This window comes from Neolamprologus brichardi, chromosome 15 (assembly GCF_056152115.1).
Source record: "Neolamprologus brichardi isolate AB-2024 chromosome 15, ASM5615211v1, whole genome shotgun sequence".
NCBI lineage: Eukaryota > Metazoa > Chordata > Actinopteri > Cichliformes > Cichlidae > Neolamprologus > Neolamprologus brichardi.
The window spans coordinates 17288773-17307176 of record NC_142118.1 but is presented as its reverse complement, the minus strand read 5'-3'; the positions used below and the strand labels follow the sequence as shown (position 1 = coordinate 17307176).

General features: G+C 38.4%; 2 protein-coding genes across 5 annotated transcripts; one reads left to right on the top strand and one right to left on the bottom strand.

Moving 5' to 3' along the window:
• Positions 1 to 564: 564 nt before the first annotated feature.
• hadhb (hydroxyacyl-CoA dehydrogenase trifunctional multienzyme complex subunit beta) lies at positions 565 to 7799 on the bottom strand. Of its 3 annotated transcripts, none has more exons than XM_006792715.3 (16): positions 7690 to 7799; positions 6428 to 6500; positions 6201 to 6242; positions 5907 to 6003; positions 5703 to 5747; positions 5035 to 5134; positions 4781 to 4868; positions 4127 to 4314; positions 3840 to 4020; positions 3348 to 3469; positions 2601 to 2680; positions 2459 to 2506; positions 2254 to 2341; positions 1912 to 1986; positions 1133 to 1297; positions 565 to 967 (listed from the first exon to the last, which is right to left on the bottom strand). In XM_006792715.3, exons 2-16 carry the CDS (start codon positions 6492 to 6494, stop codon positions 932 to 934), a joined length of 1422 nt encoding a protein of 473 aa, XP_006792778.1. In that variant the 5' UTR covers positions 6495 to 6500; positions 7690 to 7799; the 3' UTR covers positions 565 to 931. The 3 variants fall into 3 exon arrangements, with proteins under 3 accessions (XP_006792778.1, XP_006792780.1, XP_006792779.1); XM_006792717.3 differs by having other exon boundaries at positions 6428 to 6495; positions 7690 to 7787; XM_006792716.3 differs by having other exon boundaries at positions 6428 to 6520; positions 7690 to 7771.
• A 2027-nt stretch (positions 7800 to 9826) lies between these two features.
• Positions 9827 to 18379, top strand: hadhaa (hydroxyacyl-CoA dehydrogenase trifunctional multienzyme complex subunit alpha a). 2 transcript variants are annotated; one of them, XM_035908496.2, is made up of 21 exons: positions 9827 to 9904; positions 10472 to 10513; positions 11277 to 11347; positions 11469 to 11599; positions 11803 to 11941; positions 12019 to 12138; positions 12310 to 12412; positions 12577 to 12699; positions 13347 to 13465; positions 13554 to 13610; positions 14106 to 14215; positions 14323 to 14457; positions 14575 to 14746; positions 15297 to 15383; positions 15654 to 15794; positions 15947 to 16015; positions 16161 to 16274; positions 16367 to 16448; positions 17187 to 17292; positions 17371 to 17516; positions 17620 to 18379. In XM_035908496.2, the coding sequence occupies exons 1-21, from the start codon at positions 9838 to 9840 to the stop codon at positions 17787 to 17789; spliced, it is 2304 nt and encodes a 767-aa protein (XP_035764389.2). In that variant the 5' UTR covers positions 9827 to 9837; the 3' UTR covers positions 17790 to 18379. The 2 variants fall into 2 exon arrangements, with proteins under 2 accessions (XP_035764389.2, XP_087708106.1); XM_087851980.1 differs by lacking the exon at positions 15297 to 15383.
• The last annotated feature ends 25 nt before the right edge of the window (positions 18380 to 18404 follow it).

Sequence of the window (18404 nt, the reverse complement as noted above, 5' to 3'; positions counted from 1 at the left end):
AGACCAATGTTGTTAATATATGAAATTCTACATGATTAAAAGATAGACTGTTTCATTTTCTGTTTGCATCTGTACCTATATCGCAGAGTTCAACTCAACTGTTTCTTCAAAATTGATACATTCTGTCATACATACATTCTTGTTACAAAATATTAAATGCTTATACAATGAAAACGACATTTTTCAGTCACTTTCCCATCCTGAGCATTGGGCTCCCAGCCGTAATGCTCAGAACACATAAGCTATATTTGTGTTTAAACAAAAATGCACTTTTAGCATCATCCTTTCTCACCACATACATTATAAAAATGCCAGTATCTCTGGACAATCATCCTCTCTGACCTTTAATGGACTTCCTGTTTGATTAAATTCAACCTGAAACTATGAAAGTTGTCAGCATTCTACCAACCAGAGGATTTGCCAGCTGCTGGCCATTAGAAAGCGATCAGATCCACAGTTTTCTATTCTATTACTAGTTACAACTTGTTTCTTACTGCTAGCCAAAATCAGATGCATTTAGTACAAAAGTTAAGCAGGAACAACTGAAACAGAAATGAGTCCCAGTGTAATTAACACACCGTTTAATTCCAACAGTCAGTAAGAAAAAAAATTATTACAGCGTATTAGAAACATTACATTAGGATCACTGTTGCTCTTCTTAAAGCTAAAACTTTGTTATGTTATGTTGGACTCGCTGATAATGCTCTCGAGACACTGCTCGAGTCCACAAAACAAAAAAAACATTCCTCATCGACAATCTGCTTAAATTCAAAAGCCCCTAAACAAAGTTACATTTACAAGAGATCCTTCAGAGACACTCATACTGTATCTGACTGTTCTCCCATACAGGCAAAGTGGTGGCCATATGTACACTCTATTTTATCGATGTGTGTGTGTGTGTAGTTGTCTGTCCCAATAGTTTTTAACTGTGTTACTGGGGGTAAGCCTCGATCACCATGGCATGACCCTGGAATAGACAAGAAAAGAAGAAATTATACTACAAAATAGCAACTATGTTAGTCTTAATACAAATATATTACTCTGAGGTCTACAAATGTTAATCTCTCAGTCACAACAAATCTTATCACCTTGGGAGTTTTGAATTTCAAAATGTAAAATCAGAGTGTGTTACCTGTCCTCCAGCAGCACAGGCTGCTATGAGTCCATACTGTCCTCCCTCCTTCTTCAGTCTGTTTGCTACTGTGGTTGCCAGTCTGCAGCCAGTGGCACCGAATGGGTGACCCAAAGACAGAGAACCGCCCCACAGATTGAACTTCTCCATGGCAGGAGTCCCAACCTGCACACATAGCGACCATCAGGTCATGAGTGATGTAAACACCAGTGAAAACTCAACAGGGACATCAGCTCAGGTGAATGGATTTCAGCTGAGGATGTCCACTTGACCTCATAAAAAAATTGTTGATGCTGTTAACAAAAAATGAAGGCCCAGACATTATCCACATATCCACCAATCTTTGGGGCTATAAAATAAAGTAGGGGCCACAGTGCCAAAAACTCCAGCTCCTTCAGTGGTCGTTTCAGCTCCCCTTTTAAAATGTTTCAAGGCTGTATTAAGATTGCTATCTTTGGATGCAGTGCGCTAACCAAGCTAGGTAAGAGTAGCCCATAACTTAATAATTGGTCTATGACAGCTTGATCTGGCAGTTTTCCCAAGAAGCTAAATCATCAGGCAACTCCCTGCTTTCAGATTAACTTTTATATGACCCCAGTGCAGTTAAAGTGAGAAAGGCATTACAATACTTGATGCGATTGTGTAAAAATAATTGCTATCCAAGCATATTCAATTCTTTGTGGCTGTTCATGTTTTGTAGTGTGCTGCAAGCATCACGGTGAGCTGCATGGATCTAGTTTTTGAGAAAAAGCAAACAGATGACCAACGGCCATCTTTACCTTCGATTTCCTGCCCATGTACGTCTGAGCAAACCAATCCGAGTCCATAGCCTTCAAATTTGCCATGATCTGACCCTGAAAAACACACACAAATATATATCCACCGAGTTACCATGGAAACCAGCCTGGAAATTGATCTGTATTGATCCAACTGTGTTGAGTATGAAGCAGACACGTCAAATTTTACTCCAGCACGTGGACAACATTTATACTGTACATGACAACATGCTGAAACTCGATTAGAGGCAAACACAGAAATGTTGGTGGAGACGGACAGAATATTGATGGATCGCATAGACTCACATACTTTTTTCCCCCCTGAAATATATTGTAATAACTTACTGCGAATGCCTCGTGAAACTCAAAGACGTCAATATCACTCATGGACAAGCCGGCACGTTCCAGGACTTTAGGTGTAGCGTACGTTGGCCTGAAATAATCAAACAGATAAAGCGTGGAAGTAGAATAAGTCTTCTTTTTTTTAATAGTCCTCAAGACAATTAAGAAACCACCATCTAATCAAATCTACTGAGAAGTAGTAACTCACCCCAAAAGCAGCTGATCTTTGGGGTCCTGAGACACATAGACAAAGTCTCTGCCAGGATAAAATATTTAAATAAGCATATTGTGCAATCTAGCATTATTATAGAAGTTATTGTTAATCTACCAAGAAGACAGGGTTTAGATACCTGAGGTAGGCTTTAGGTTTGTAACCCATAGCCAAAGCTTTCTCTTCCGACATGACGAGCACAGCAGAGGCACCATCGGTCTGAGGACACACAAACAAGAATCTCAACTTCATGATCCAAGAACAGTTTCCAAAACTGAACATTTGGAAGAACTAGTTTGAGCATGGTGACACAAGTGAACAAGAGGGTTTAGGATAAAAGTGTTTCCCATATATATAATATTGACTTTGGGCCACCTAAGTCAAGTATAGGAAAAAAAAAATCTATTTTGTTCCCCATTTTTTATCAGACAAAATGACAGAGTTGGACAATCCCTTCGCTTTTATTTTGAAGTTTGATCACTGCTAACCAATGTGCCTGCTCATCATCATCATCTGTGCAGTTAGGTCTTTTGTGGCAGTCTCCAGAGTTTCTCCACCATGATGGACTGCAGCTGGTAATGTTAGTCCCCTTTATGATCTGAGGGTCCAATGTGAGCTGGCGGACCACTCTAATCAGAACTGGTTCAGGTGTTTGCTCAACTGAGATGAAAGAGTCTGCAGAGCATACGGACTACTATCGCCAGCTGCTAGGATGGTGGAATTGATGTTCAACCACACGATGAGGAACTTGCAGAAGAAGCTGCTTTATTCACACTGATTAAAGATTAAGTTATTTCCTAATAAAGAATAAGATTTTGTCAAAATCAAACATATCTTTAACCCAGATACACAAAAGAAACCATTAGTGCCTTTTCTGTGTCTTTACCATGAAAGAAGAGTTCGCAGCAGTGACTGTTCCATGAGGTTTAACGAAGGCAGGCTTTAGTTTGCCCATTTGCTCCATGGATGATGGCCGTATGCCGTTGTCCTTTGACACAATATCACGACCTGAGGAGACAAGAATGCCACTCTATTGTAAACATTTTTTTTAAAAAAGAGGAAAGCCTAAAGTCTAGCCCATTCCTGTCATATTTTGTTCGATAATAACTAATATTTTCAATTTGAATCCTAACTCTACTTTCCAAATTGACTGAAAGCGATTTTTTCAAAAGTGATAGATGTCCAAGCGCAGTCAGATTATTTTAGCTTCTGCTAATTATTAATTATATTTATTTCAGATAGAATTAGTTCATATCATGCAAAAAACATAACAAAAAATCTAAATGTATAATTCACAATTTCTCAAAGCCAATATGAAGTCTTTATATATTCTAAATGAGTCAATGCATAACATAATCTACAGTAAAGCTGGGTTTACCTGGCACTTTAAAGGAGATGACATCCTGCAGCAGCCCTTCGTCCTGGGCCTTTTTAGCCAGTGTGTGTGATCGCACTGCAAACTCATCCTGCTCCACTCTGGAGACCCCAAATGCAGCAGCCAGACGATCAGCACTGTGGCCCATTGTTTCTGCTGTGGAGAACTCAGCAACAGCAGGAAGCTAGTACGGCACAACGGACAATTTGAGGGTTAAATACTATATGGTGTGAACAGAAGTAAGCAACTCTGAAATCAACTAAAACTGAAAGTTGTTAAATTATATATACCTCCGGGGAGAGGTGTGCAAGCCGGATGCTGCCAATCAGACTGAGCCTCTGGCCGAGTGTCTTTGCCTTGTTTAGGGACAACATGGTTTTCCTCATCTTACGGCTGTGACGAATGGGAACGTCTGACATGAATTCCACTCCGCCTGCTACAACAGCATCACACTGACCGGCAGCAATCAGACCAACACCTGGAGAGATGGATAAAGAAGATGAAAATTAAAGATTAAAACAACCATTAAAAACCAAAAGTAAAATCTAAGAATTGCATGAAAATAGGTCAAGATCCATAGGCTTTACCTACTTTTCCTAATATAATGAATGTGATTTGGTTTAACACAAGAGGACACATCTGATCAGTATACTAAATGTTGGTGTATGACAGTTTATTTTGATGCTTAAATATTAAGACCGGATGCCTTTTTTCATTTAGGATTACATTTTATTCATCTTGCTCCTTGCCCATAGGAGCTGTAAACAACTAAAAAGCGCATTTAGCAGTTTATCACTGTTGCAGTGTACACCACTGTTTTGCAACTGCAATGCAGGACTACACTGAATATCAATAATAATAATAATAATAATAATAATAATAATAATGATATTTAGAACAAATTATACAGAGTCTCAGTGAAGAGGCTTCTTTTCCGGACATACCTGAGGTCATTGCCTGGTTGGCGGAGATGCAGGCCATGGTGACTGTGTGAGCTGGGATTTTGTCAGAGAAGCCTGCACCCAGTGCTGCCTGAAATCAAAGTAAACATAGAGCCGCATTATACACAAATGTAATTGTATTATGCGTTTACAGACAATAAATGCACCTCAATTATATTTTAGTACGCAATAACAAAGTTAAAGTTAACATTTACAATATGTGATATGTGTATGGGAGAGTGCTTATGTCTGCATACCTCTCTTGCTACGTTGCTGGTTTTAACCTCTTGAACGACTGTTCCATATATGATGTAGTCTACAGCATCTTTTGGTATACCTGTCCGTTTTAGCAGGCCCCTATATAAAAGAAAAAAAAAAGAAGATATAAACAAACACACAGAATGAGTCATTTTATTTTTTGCTAACGAGGGACAAACATAAATATTTGTTCATAAAGACCTTGTACAATGATCTGTTAGATCATTGTTCTGGCCTTCCTCCATCTCTTTCTTGTGTAAACTGATATACTTCATTCATCTCCATTGCACTTTGCCCTCATATTACTTTTAAAGCTTACAATGTTTACTGCTTCATAATGACTAGAAGAGTCTAAGAGATATTTTAACAGATCAGCAGCAGTGCAGAGTGACACAGTACAACATATAAATGAAAAGTTGTTTTTAAAAATCATTCATTCATATCATGGTACCCTTGTCTAAAAGGTGTCCAAATATACAATTATTTTTGTAGGGTGTCTTTGTGGAGCAAAAAACACTGCAAGCATTTACCCATTTAAACCTTGGATTCAGATAGAACAAGTTCAAAACTAGATCTGCAAACTATTATTTAATTTGCAAACATTTGACATTGACTTTGCTGGTCTCAACAGACAGTCATCAGAAAAACAATGCAACCATAGACTTACTGCAGAGCTGCTCTGGCCAGGTCATGTGGCATTAGGTCAGCATACCTGTAGAGACCAACCAAAAAGTTTTTTTCTTTTGTTTAAGCCACAAAAATTATTTTCCACTACAAAATCTTCTTGACTGTTTTTTAAGTGTCCAGTACTCCGTGTAGCACAATACAATAAACGTAAAGTGAGAACACAAAGAAAAGAGCCGAGACATACGTGGTTCCAGACAACAGGAAAGGGGTTCGAACTCCTTCCACCAGCACTATGTTCTTTACACCAGGTCGAGCCAGCGTCTTCTTGCTCTTTGTCTGAACTGAAAGAAAATAATTGAAAATAAGACTTACAGCAAGGGCATCTCAGCATCTGCTAGGGGAAGTAGGTTTATACACATTATGTCCAGGCAAATAAATCAGCGATTAAAGGCTTTGGTTACCATTCTACTTTCAAAAAAAATCTATAATACACATAGCCATAATCTGGATAAAAATTATCATTATAGTAAAAACTTACCTTGAGACTGAAGCTGGGCTGTTGTACTGAGAGATCGTGCACCTTAGACAAAGAAAAATAAAGAAATTATCATTATAAACCTAAAAGTACCAGATTTTAAATGCCAATATTGAACTGGAAGCAGCTGTACTGCATCTTTAATGTCTGACTCTTAGTCATATATTTCCTTAATTACTTATGGATATTTGAAATATATTAAACTATCATGGGAACAAATGACAACTTACCAAATCGCACTGCCCAGGAAGAGCTGACTGAGCAGCTCCGAATTGGGTTCATCAACATGGAAGCCATTCTGTTCTATGTGGCAAGAAATGTTACTGCAAAGTTTATGGAAATGTTTACCATTTCAGATTCAAAACATTTTAAATTAACTTGGATATTTTAGGACTTCTTTGTGTTTTTCTTAGAATTCCTTACATTTTTTGTGTGAATTCACAACGATTTAAAAAAAATATATATTATTCCTGAAACCACACAATCCATGGAGGATATATTTATTGCTATTATATTGTAGCATTATTGCATGAGAAGGAGTGTTACACAACCACAACCTCTCAGATCATACTCAGCTCTACTTTCATGTCTGAGTCCTGGTTGTGTTTGACTAAAATCACTTTGCCATATATCTTAAACAACACCTCTTTAGAATTTGCTCCTATTAATTCTTATTTTATCTTTTTTAGTATACAGGGATTTTTATATTTTATTATGTGGTTCCATGAACAAAACTGAAAAATTACTAAATCACCAAGCATCACCAAAACCGTTTCAATGTGCCTAGACTTTGAGTCTGCTAATCTGTGGAAGGTTATAGGAAAGGATGCACACATTCTTCCAAAATATATTTTGCAGCGAGCACTGATGATCATTTTCACAATTATGAAAACATTCAGTTACCCCCGGAAACTCTATGGATAGGGGCACTGTCATCCTGAAAAGGTAGGTGAATAAAGGTGATCAGTCAGAACTCATGACCTCTTGATTTCTGTCACTGTTCCTTCTCAGAGCATAAGTCGATCCAAACTATGCCAAAAAAACCCAAAACTAATAAATGCCCCTTATAGCACATAAGAACCACCACTTCCACTAGTTTTGGGGCTCAGGAGTTTACTACTTTCCTTTAATTTGTCATACAACAACGGTCACCCTGCCCAACCCCCTCTACCCTAGCTTTGACCCTTCACCTAGATTCCTCTCCTGGAGAATGACAGAGTCATCACACGACTAATACTGACTGCGTATCGACAAATTATATAAGTCCAAATAAAGCAACAAAATATAACCTTATAGTATCGACGAAATCTAAAATAAAAACAGCGATTTAGCTGGAAGCTGCGTGCAAGACTAGCTCAACTAGCTAGCTACCTGTGAGCTAAAATTTAATCAGCAAAAATTCCTGCCGCTTTGTTTGAGATGAAAAAACAGTTTGCAGAACCCGTATAACAGCTTTTAACTTTCTAACCTCACCAGATACGTTTAAGCTCACCTGTTTTTATGGTTTATATCCCAGCACACTGCTTCCCTGTCTAATGACCGGCCAGACCCAACAGGACTACAAAAACTGCTTTAAAGGACCCACCCAGTGACTAAGCCGGCCAACGGTGTGCCTGAAGCAAAACAATAAAGCACACATTAATATTACTAAATTACACTGCTGTTCACATTCATTATAACCTGCATCACAACTAGGTCCTTCTCTTAAACTAAAAAATAATGACTTGAAATATTAATCTTTTAAACTAAGACACTTTTCAAGCCCCACTGGCGGCCTATATTAAACAGTACTCTTGCGCCCTCACCGGTCAGTCATCGTAATAGATTTGGTTGATTGCACTTGTATGTATGTTGCGGTTGTACCGTCGAAATTTCTATTAAATAACAAAGTAAAGGAATATATATTTTAAAGTTATTCATCGTTTTTACCCAACCAGATCTTTTCTTGTACGTTATAAAAAGGACATTGATATTAACTGTACATTTTGTAATTGTGTGAAGAAAGATATTTCTCATTTATTTTGGTCATGCTTATATTTCTGGCAGGAATTTTGTGTTTTTGTTGTTTCCTTTATCTTTTCTGAGTTCTCTCTTTGTTACGAGAAAATATTGTTTGGTTTCTTTAAGTACCCCATGCACAGGGCAAACGAATTTTATTTGATTAATTTATTGATATTATTGGCTAAATTTCATATACATAAGTCGAAATTTTCTAACGCAAAACCATCCTTTCAGTGCTTTTTAAATGAAACCAAACAATATGTTAAAACCATACAACATTCTCAAAATCTAAAAGCTGTCAAAACCATAAACTTGTGTTTCCTGTTCAATATTATGTGATTCTTTAATAGACTGTGTCTATTTTGTTTTTATTACACGAACCCCTGACATTGTGTTTGCTATTTTGTATTTATATATCTGTATTTTGTGCTTTGTCAATAAAACGTATTCAAAAAAAAAAATGTATGTTGCGGTTGACGCTTTATTCAAGCTTGACACAACCATCATAGGCCTCATCACAGGCAATGATGAGACGGCCTACAGAGAGGAGGTGATGGCACTGTACGAGTGGTGCCTGGAAAATAACCTGACTCTCAACATCAGCAAAACTAGAGAGATGATAGTGGACTACCGGAAACGACCAGTCAGTGAACACCAGCCCATCCACATCAACGGTGTTAAGGTCGAAAGGGTCAGCAGCTTCAAGTTCCTTGGAGTCAACATCACCGAGGACTTCTCCTGGACCCTTCACACAGACACTGCTATCAGGAAAGCTCACCAGCGGCTTTACTTCCTGAGGAGGCTGAGGAAGTTTAGCATGAACGCCAACATCACCTCAAATTTTTACAGGTGTGCAATTGAGAGCTTGCTGACGAGCTGCATCGCAGTTTGGTACGGAAGCTGCTCTGCCAGCAGCCGTAAAGCACTACAGAGGGTGGTGAAGGCAGCAGAGCACATCACTGGCACGAGGCTTCCTGCCATTCAGGACATTTACTTCCAGCGATGCCTCCGTAAAGCACACAGCATCATCAAGGACCACAGCCACCCAGCACATCAGCTGTTCTCCTTGTTACCATCTGGCAGACGTTACAGGAGTCTGTCTGCTCGGACTACAAGACTTAAAAACAGTTTTTACCACCAAGCCGTACGACACCTCAACCACAACACTTAAACACACACAACACAGCACTCAGAAGCTACCCTGCAGCTTCACAAGTACTCTGTTTAATCTGCACTGGTCACTTCACTTTATTGTCATTGATATTTATATTTAAAAGTGCAATACTGTAATTTTCTGTTGCTCATTCCTGTGCAATATCCCATCTGCCCTCCTGTCATATTTCTTTTCAAGATTTTCTTATTTAATCACTAGTGTACATATATTTATATTTATAGATACATATATATTTAGTCATCTTTCTCTTTTACCACGTCTCTCTAATATTTAGCTCCTTACTATTTTTATATTTTTATATTTTATTTTATTATATTTTATTATATTTTCTGTACTGTATCATGCTGCTAAGTGACTGCTGCTCGTCAAACACATTTCATTGCAATGTTGACCCTGTGCTAACTTGCATATGACAAATAAAACTTGAAACTTGAAACTTGAAACTTGAAAAAGCTTCAGGTGGAAATGGCAGTCACTCGTGCAGCAGGTGTTTTCTCCAAGTTTTCAACAGGCAAATACCCTTTATTGTCAGGTATATTTAAAATCACTCACCTTTTGTTGTTTTTGTTGAAGGTAATTTAATTTAATTTTTGTCGTTTTAATTTACTGTTTGTCGAATTTGTACTCGATGGTAGCTTTTGACTTCAAGCTGTTAGCGGATAACTGAAAATATAATAACTCAGAATTTGCTTTTTTTTCTTGATAAATTGCTCAAGTGGTTAATCGTCATAAAAACGTTGTAAAGGGAGATATTTTTCACATGGAACTGTGGGTAAAACATTTTTAATTACATTAATTATTAAAAGCTGGCATATAATTAGATAATCTGCACTGACGTTAGTAACGCCTGTGTATACTGTCTGTTGCAGTAAAAGGTTTAATGTTAGAGTTTTTAGTTTTTTGGTGATAACAGCATACAGGGCTGCAATACTAAGTTACTGTCTTAATGTCTGTCTTTCTGCTCAGTCACGACTAACTTTAGCAGAATTGTATTAACTTGTTCTTTTCCTTATGTTAGGGGAAACTTGTCCTAGAGGAAAGTCACGGGCCTCTCCTTTTTATTCAGGAGCACTCAAAATTCTTATATTTCTGCTCTTAGGTCATGCCAGACGGGTTTTCTCTGTATCATCACATTTGGCAGGTAAAGAGGGTTTTGATGATGATCGGTGCACCAAATACCCAAGAGTACACTCGCATCACAAATCGGTGGTTTACTAAAGAACCATCAATTCTTTAGTAAAGGTTCAGCTGTATTAATTTAGTGTGGTCTGTGTTCCCCCAACATCCAGGTGCTATCTTAAACAAAAGTAATATTCATATAGTGTTGACTCATTTAGATGAACTGTTTGCATACTTTAGTTCTTGTTAAAGATTAGCAAAACAGGTTTTTGCACAGCTGTTCTGCAAACATTTATCTTTAAAATCTGCATTGTACTTTTTTTCCTATCTTGTTATAGCTTGACTTGTTACTGCTCGTTATAGTTTAAGAGAATAATGTGAAACCATTGGTAACAATGTTGCTCCATTATGTTTCATTAGCATATGCATGCACAGTACAAGCAAAACAAGGCTGGAGTGTTAAACCAAAGTCTTTCTAAAAGCAAGTCCCATTCCTCAGAGGTCATATCAAAGTGTCTCTCAGTAATTATTTGGGCAGTTAATTTAGATAATACTTCAAAATAAACTTTAAATTCAGTGCTTAAGAACATGAAACTGTATGCATGGAATTGCCTAAATCTAATAAAACTGATTAAAGGTTTAATGACTTGCCTGGAAGTAAAGTTTTATAAAAAGAAACTTAAGCGTTACAAAATTCTCACTTTTTTTGAGTAAAATATCTGCTTATACAAGAAAATATTACTGTAATCTATCTCATTCTTTAATTGCTGTTTTCTCTATTTTAGCTCGTAAACATATCAGCTTCGAGTACAAGGACGATGTGGCTGTTATACGATTCAATGATCCATCATCGAAGGTGTGTGCGTCTGTTTGTGGATCTGAAACAATACACGTCTTAGAGAGAGATTACGTTTGCACAGTCCTGACTACATGTTTCACTCTTGAAATGACATAATTTTGTTGTTTTGTGTCTGTAGGTGAACAAACAGTCTCTGCAGTTGCATGAGTTGGCTGACGTGTTGGGAGACATCTGGCTTTATAGATCTTCAAAAAGTGTTGTCCTCATTTCAGGCAAACCCGGCTGTTTCCTTGCTGGAGCAGATAGCAAGTAGGCTTTTGAGGGCTTTCACAGTCTCTGATGTGTGTGGTATATTCTGTGTTGCTTTTTGTTTTGTTTGTTTGTTTTGTAAGTGTAAACGTGCAAGTAAACCAGGATGTATTTTACGAAAAAAGTCAACAAATGGATCAAATTTAATATGCTTAATTGAAAAGTGTGTAATTTATCTTGATTTTTTTTTTCTTTGCTCTCAGTATGCTCCAGTCCTGTGCAACTAGTGAGGAGGTCACCAGTCTCTGTGAGGAAGCTCAGAATTTGTTTAGGAGAATTGAGCAGTCTCGTGTCCCCATTGTCGCCGCTATCCATGGCTCATGCCTGAGTCGAGGCCTTGAGGTACAACAGTTTGTGTCAAAATGCCAATTTGGCTTAAAATATGGGCAGTAACTCTCAGTTTTGTAACTTTTCTGTAGCTTGCAACAGCCTGCCACTACAGAATTGCTACGAAGAGTAAAGAAACAGTCCTGGGGACTCCGGAGGTCATGTTGGGACTGCTGCCGGGAGCAGGTGGCACTCAGAGACTACCTAAAATGGTATAAATGCACACACACATATTAATCAGTTCCTCGGTGAAAGTCTTGAAAGCATTGCTGCAGTCTTGTGCTAGTGGCTACTGCAGTACACAGGAGTATAATAAGGTCAAGACTCTCACTTGGGCCAATACCAGCTCACTGTCTTCAATTCTGCTTGTTGCACATGTTTAGGTGGGTGTCCTGGGAGCTTTTGACATGCTGCTGTCAGGCAAGAACATCACAGCAGACGAAGCCAAGAAGATGGGTCTAGTGGACCAGCTTGTGGACCCTCTGGGTATGTTATACATGTGGCATTTCTTCAATGAATGTACCATTTTTCTGTTGTAATCTTAAGGGAGAGGGTGGTGGGGAATTAAACTTTTTAGCAGCTCAAGACTGAGCATTCAATTAGTAACATGTTTCATTTTTCTCTGTGCTTCTTTTATATTTATATTTCAGGTCCTGGTCTGAAGTCTCCAGAGGAACGAACGATGGAATACCTTGAGGAAGTTGCAGTGGGTGTTGCCTATGAGTTGGCCAACAAAAAGATTCCCCTTACTAGGGAAAAAAGCTTTAGACTGAGTGAGTGAACTCTTGTTCAGCCCAGTTGTCTTTATACCGCCAAGGATTTGTTCCATGAAATCATTTCCAACTGGCTTGTTTTTTCAGCCCCAGCGTTTGGGGCCACCAACTGCAGTTTCTTGAATGGCCACTTGAGGCCGACTCCAAAAGCAAGTCAATTCCCAAAGACTAAATTTCAAAATGTTCGGCCATACAGCAGGGAAAATAATGCCCACAGGTAGTATAAAAAAGGTCTTTGGTCTCTTCAAAGAAAAAAAAAATGACTAACACATTTCAAACCGGTGAATAACTCTTTCCCTCTTCAGAGGTTTCTGTCATATTTCATGCCTGAACAAAATGAATGAGTGTGCATCAGAAGGTAGTGATAACCTCCCATGTACCCTTAATGGCGAGTACGCTGCCTTACTAGTTCCCTTAGAAAAACTTGCAACCCATTTTAGTGGTCGTCAAACCACGACTTTATTGATTTTACATTAAGGTGTCAAAACACACCATTGAGAATATAGAGGAAGTTGTCAAATTTCAGTTTTATCATTTAAAATTTTAACTGATAAACTGTCTATGGTATCTTCTAATTGGCAAATACCAGCTGTACACATTTACACAACAAACAATGAAACCCTGTCACTGTAAACGTGTGTGTGCAGAGCTGTGGGACGCAGTTACGGGCCTGGGTCCAGTGAGGAAGATCATCTACAGCACTGTCACTAAAAGAGTCCAGAAACAAACTAAAAACCTCTACCCTGCTCCGTTCCAGATTATTGAGGTAAAGAGTACACTTATGGGTGAAGATAAACATATTAGCGCATGATGTTGCTGCTGAGTGTCTCATGCTGTCTTATTTTCATGTGCAGTGTGTTAAAACTGGCATAGAGCACGGCAGTGACGCAGGTTATTTGGCTGAAGCTCAGGTGAGTTGGACTAACAGAATTGTTGTTTCTTTTTCTCAGTCAGATGGATTTTTAAAAAAAATCCTCCTGGCCTTTTGGTAGATGTCATACATGTGCTGCATTTTGACCATTGTGACCTTTGTGTTTTGCTGGGTGTTTTTTCTGTTTTGTTTTTCACTCTGTAGTTAGTGTTGGGAAAAGAGCAGAGTTTGGGTTACAACAGGAAGCTTCCTCATTCATCAAATGATGAATGTGGAGTGACAGACTCCCCTCACTAATGCCATAAGTATGTGCATAAAGCCCCATCACCAATGAACACCTTAGGGTTAAACGAGTCATGCCAAGAGCTTTGACAAAATGGCATTAATTGATGTCCCGGGAATGAGAATGGGCTGCTTAACAGTTTAAGCTTGTGGGTTTCATTGATGACTCTATAATCAAGTTTTTGGATTTGTTGTTGTTGTTAAAGAGACTAATTGTATTTGTTAAATTCTTGTTTCTTTTAACCCTTCACAGAGCTTTGGTAAGCTGGTGAGGACTTCTGAATCCAAAGCTTTGATTGGACTTCACCATGGCCGTTTGTTGTGTAAGAAGAACCGATTTGGTCCCCCAGAAAAGGAAGTAAAGTAAGAACTGTAAACAGGGGTGATTTATGTTGCCATATACATTTGCTGTCTATATACAGTTGCCTCAGCGATAGCAGTAAGACACCTGTACAAAATGTTTGCAACAGAAAGCTGGCCATTCTGGGTGCAGGGCTAATGGGAGCAGGTATAGCACAGGTATCCGTAGATAAAGGCCTCACCAGCATCCTAAAGGACACCACAGAGGATGCCATCAGCAAAGGATATGAAAAGGTTTATAAAAGGTAATATACACGCATTCAATATTATTTATTTATTTATTGAAAAATAAAAGTGGCTTTACAGTTTGAGGTATTTTTGTTTGTGTGGTTTTTTTTCTCCTCAATGTTCTTGATCTTCAGTTTCGACACCAAGGTGAAGAAGACAGCCATGACATCATTTGAGCGTGACGCCTTTATGTCTAATCTGTCGATTCAGACGGATTACTCTGGTTTTGAGTCTGCTGACATGGTGATAGAGGCTGTGTTTGAAGACCTCAACATTAAACATCAAGTCCTCAAGGAGGTGGAGGCAGTGAGTGCAGTTTTGCCGGAACTACTCTGTCTTTAACTGTTTTAGTTAGAGGTGGTTAAATTGGCATTGAAAATGTATTACAATAAATGGGCATCTAAGAACTTCTAAATTACTTTGAGCAAGAACTGGTGAAGAACTAACCTGTTTGGAGAAATCTCACCTTAATTTAGGTTTTAACTTGAGATAATTCTCAGGCCAACCCAAAGTAACTGTTAAAGAACTAAGTGGGATTGATGTAGATGAAGATTTCCTTTTCTTGTTTGGAGTTTCAATCATTTTTGTGAAGCTTTTGGTTGCATGCAGGTAGTATTATGTCATTATTATTCTACCATAGCTATGTTAGCTGTTTAACAGTTATTTTCTGTCTAAGACTTATTTGCATTAATAAGTAATCACTGGCATGTGGAACGTGAATTCACTAGCTGACTATGGCTATCTTGGCTGCTACTGCCAACAAAAGTCAAGTCAGCAGGCTGCTTGGTGATTTCCAGAATAATGTCCAGATAGCTAAAGTTATAAGGAAATGTACTCTTCCCCCTCCCCCCCCCAGGTTACCCCACCACACTGCATATTTGCGACCAACACCTCAGCTCTACCCATCAGAGACATCGCTGCTGCCAGCAAACGCCCTGAAAAAGTCTGAAATGCTCCAAACTTTTACTTTCAACATATCTTCAGTGTGTTACAACAGGACTGAGCACAATATAAATTATCCTGTTTGCTCAGTAATTTAAAAAAAAATGTAATGTTGATTCATGCTTGCACAGTTGAGTTCTACCTTAATTTTCACTTGACTTTCTTGGTGATTATTATCATGGCTTTAAAATAATGGCTTCTCAACATATTATTGAGAATCTTTATTTCCTGTGTGATGTTGTTTGACCAATTTGCATATGTGCCTGTGCAGGTGATTGGCATACACTATTTCTCCCCAGTGGACAAGATGCAACTGGTGGAGATTGTCACCACAGATAAGACATCTAAGGACACGCTGGATGCTGCTGTCAGCATGGCCCTGAAACAGGGAAAGATTGTCGTCACTGTCAAGGTGATGGCAACTCTGAAAGTGTTCTTCAGTCAGTATTTCAGCCTATGTGAATCTTATTTTCATCTTAGTCATTTTGCTCATTATTCTATTATATTTTGGTGCATGTCTCCTTGTGTTGCTCTCTTTCTGCCTCGAAACCCACTGGACTACAGGATGGTCCGGGCTTTTACACCACGCGCTGCATGGGTTGCTTGCTTATGGAGTCTCTGAGACTTCTTCAGGTAATCAAAGACTTGGAGAAATAATAGTGTTGCCAATTTTTCCCTGCTAAAGAAATGGTTGAGCATCAGGTCCCAGTAATTATTTAAAGCATTTATTTTTATCTTTTTACATTTGCTTTAAAATAACCCACATTTTGTTCCACAGGAAGGTGTGACCGCAACAAAAAGTGATTTCCTGGCAACAAGCTTTGGTTTTAATGTCGGACCTTTCACAGTCATTGATGAAGTCGGTGTTGACATAGGATTACATATTTCAGAGGTAATCTTTCACTTACTTTGAACACAGCCCATGTTGATTTCGATTTTTGGGACAGATGGGATTTTGTATTCTGTGTTTATTGTTGGATTTAGATGCTGTGCAAAGCCTTTGGTTCCCGTTATGAAGGAGGAAGCCTGGAGATTTTCAAGACCATGTTGGAAAAAGGCCTCAAAGGTTAAAACATTTCACATTAAAATAGGGGCATTATCACTCACTACTAATTTGTCATGCACTCAAGTATTGGAATTGATGAGAATTTAGCGATTTCGATTGCATTAGCGATATTACTGATTTTTACTAATTTGATTCTTTTATGGATTTTCATTCTGTTCTCTATGACTCCGCTTTGAGAGTCATCACCACCTCAAAGCAGGATATCAAAGACATTAAATTTGTTTAAATGAATTGCATTTTGAGTGGTCAAATGTAAAATCTCTATGATGACACACCCTCACTCTGAAGTCAGACATTGTCTACCTACATCAGTTTTACATTCAGAAAAGTCAAATGGACTCTACCATGAACTCCTAAGAAGAAAGAGAGGTTACAATGGACACATTTGTTGACTGCTGATGAAAGTGATGTTTGTGTTCTGCCTTAGCTAAGGAGATGATGCTGAAGTGTGTTCCAATGAACGATGACTTCTTGGGCTGGAGCCTATCCCAGCTGTCTTAGGGCAGACTTATTCTTAACCCTTAATATTTAAACTATCATTGAGATGAATTTTTCTATAACAGGAACTGTTACCCTAAAATGGTGACTTTAATATAATCAAAAATGGATTTATCTTGCTACCTGATTTCTAAAATCTAACCGTGTAAGGGCACGGGTTTCTAAGACTGAGGAACACGTTTGAGGATCAGCTTACCATTCACACAAACACGATTCTAATGCTTTATTTTTAAATTATAGGTTGTAAATCTGGAAAAGGATTCTTTCTCTATGGAAAGACTAAGAGTGTGAATCCTGAAGTAGAAGAAATTCTCAAGAACCATCAAGTGACTGCTCCCTCTGCAATGTAAGAAAACAGCCTCTCCTCAGATCTACTAATTGCCCTGTTCTGATCTGTCTCTCTGAAGTTATGTGTTTGCTGCAGTTCTTCAGAATACGACATGCAGTACCGGCTGCTGTCACGCTGCATAAACGAGTCGTTGATGTGTCTCCAGGAGGGAATAATACAAAGCCCTCTAGAAGGAGACATTGGAGCAGTGTTTGGATATGGGTTTCCTCCCATGCACGGTGGTATGTCTCCAACATTTGTATACTTTTGAACTATTTATATTAGTTAACTGATGGTTATCTATTGTGTTGGTGCTAATCGACCTTTTGTTATTCCTACATTCAGGTCCGTTCAGATTTGTTGACACATTTGGTGCAGAGCGCCTTGTGAGCCTCATGAAACGTTTTGAGGATGTTTATGGAAACCAGTTTACACCCTGCCAGCTTCTACTAGACCACACCAAAGACCCCAGCAAAAAGTTTTACCAATCATCCCCCTCCCCGCTTCAATACTAAAAACAACTTAGCGTTTTGAGAGAGGGACTAGTAGTCCCTCTTTGGTATGTCTGAACTGTTAGGGAAGCAAATATGCCAGTTTGCTTTTTCTAAGTTCAAATAAGTGAACGTTAAGGGATTGCACTGATATGTCTTCTAATATCAAACTAAAGGAATCAACCTAAAATAATCCAAGGAAAGATTTCAGAATAAGGTAACAGCTCATTTATGCAATTGAGCTGCTATTAAAAAAAATACTGTATAACTACTAACAACATTTCTGGGAGACCAAATGGTCTATTATAACTATCTACCAGCTTTACAGATTTCCGCTTACATCATTTATATAATCAGAAAGTGATACTTTCATGTGTTATGGCTCAAGTGGGTGTGACCACACAAACTGTTTCCTTTTTCTTTTCATCTTTTTGGGGTGTTTTTTTTTTTTTTATACAAATTGTGGTAATGTGTCCAACCTCACCTGACCTATACTACATTAGCCCTAACCCATTTTGGCCCACAACATGACCAAATGAAGCCCAGATGTTGCGGCTATCTGGATTCTATCTGGCACCAGTGTTAACTCAAACTCCCAACAACCAAAATAAAAAGTGAAGGTTGCATTAAAACATCAGG

Coding starts and splice junctions, on each gene's coding strand:
- hadhb (XM_006792715.3), bottom strand. CDS start 6,494: ATGGCTTCCATGTTGATGAACCCAATTCGGAGCTGCTCAGTCAGCTCT. Junction 4,315..4,780: donor CAACCAGGCAATGACCTCAG/GTATGTCCGGAA, acceptor CCATCTCTCCAG/GTGTTGGTCTGATTGCTGCC. Junction 2,681..3,347: donor CTGCGAACTCTTCTTTCATG/GTAAAGACACAG, acceptor GTGTGTCCTCAG/ACCGATGGTGCCTCTGCTGT.
- hadhaa (XM_035908496.2), top strand. CDS start 9,838: ATGGCAGTCACTCGTGCAGCAGGTGTTTTCTCCAAGTTTTCAACAGGC. Junction 15,795..15,946: donor AGATTGTCGTCACTGTCAAG/GTGATGGCAACT, acceptor ACTGGACTACAG/GATGGTCCGGGCTTTTACAC. Junction 16,275..16,366: donor TAGGATTACATATTTCAGAG/GTAATCTTTCAC, acceptor TGTTGGATTTAG/ATGCTGTGCAAAGCCTTTGG.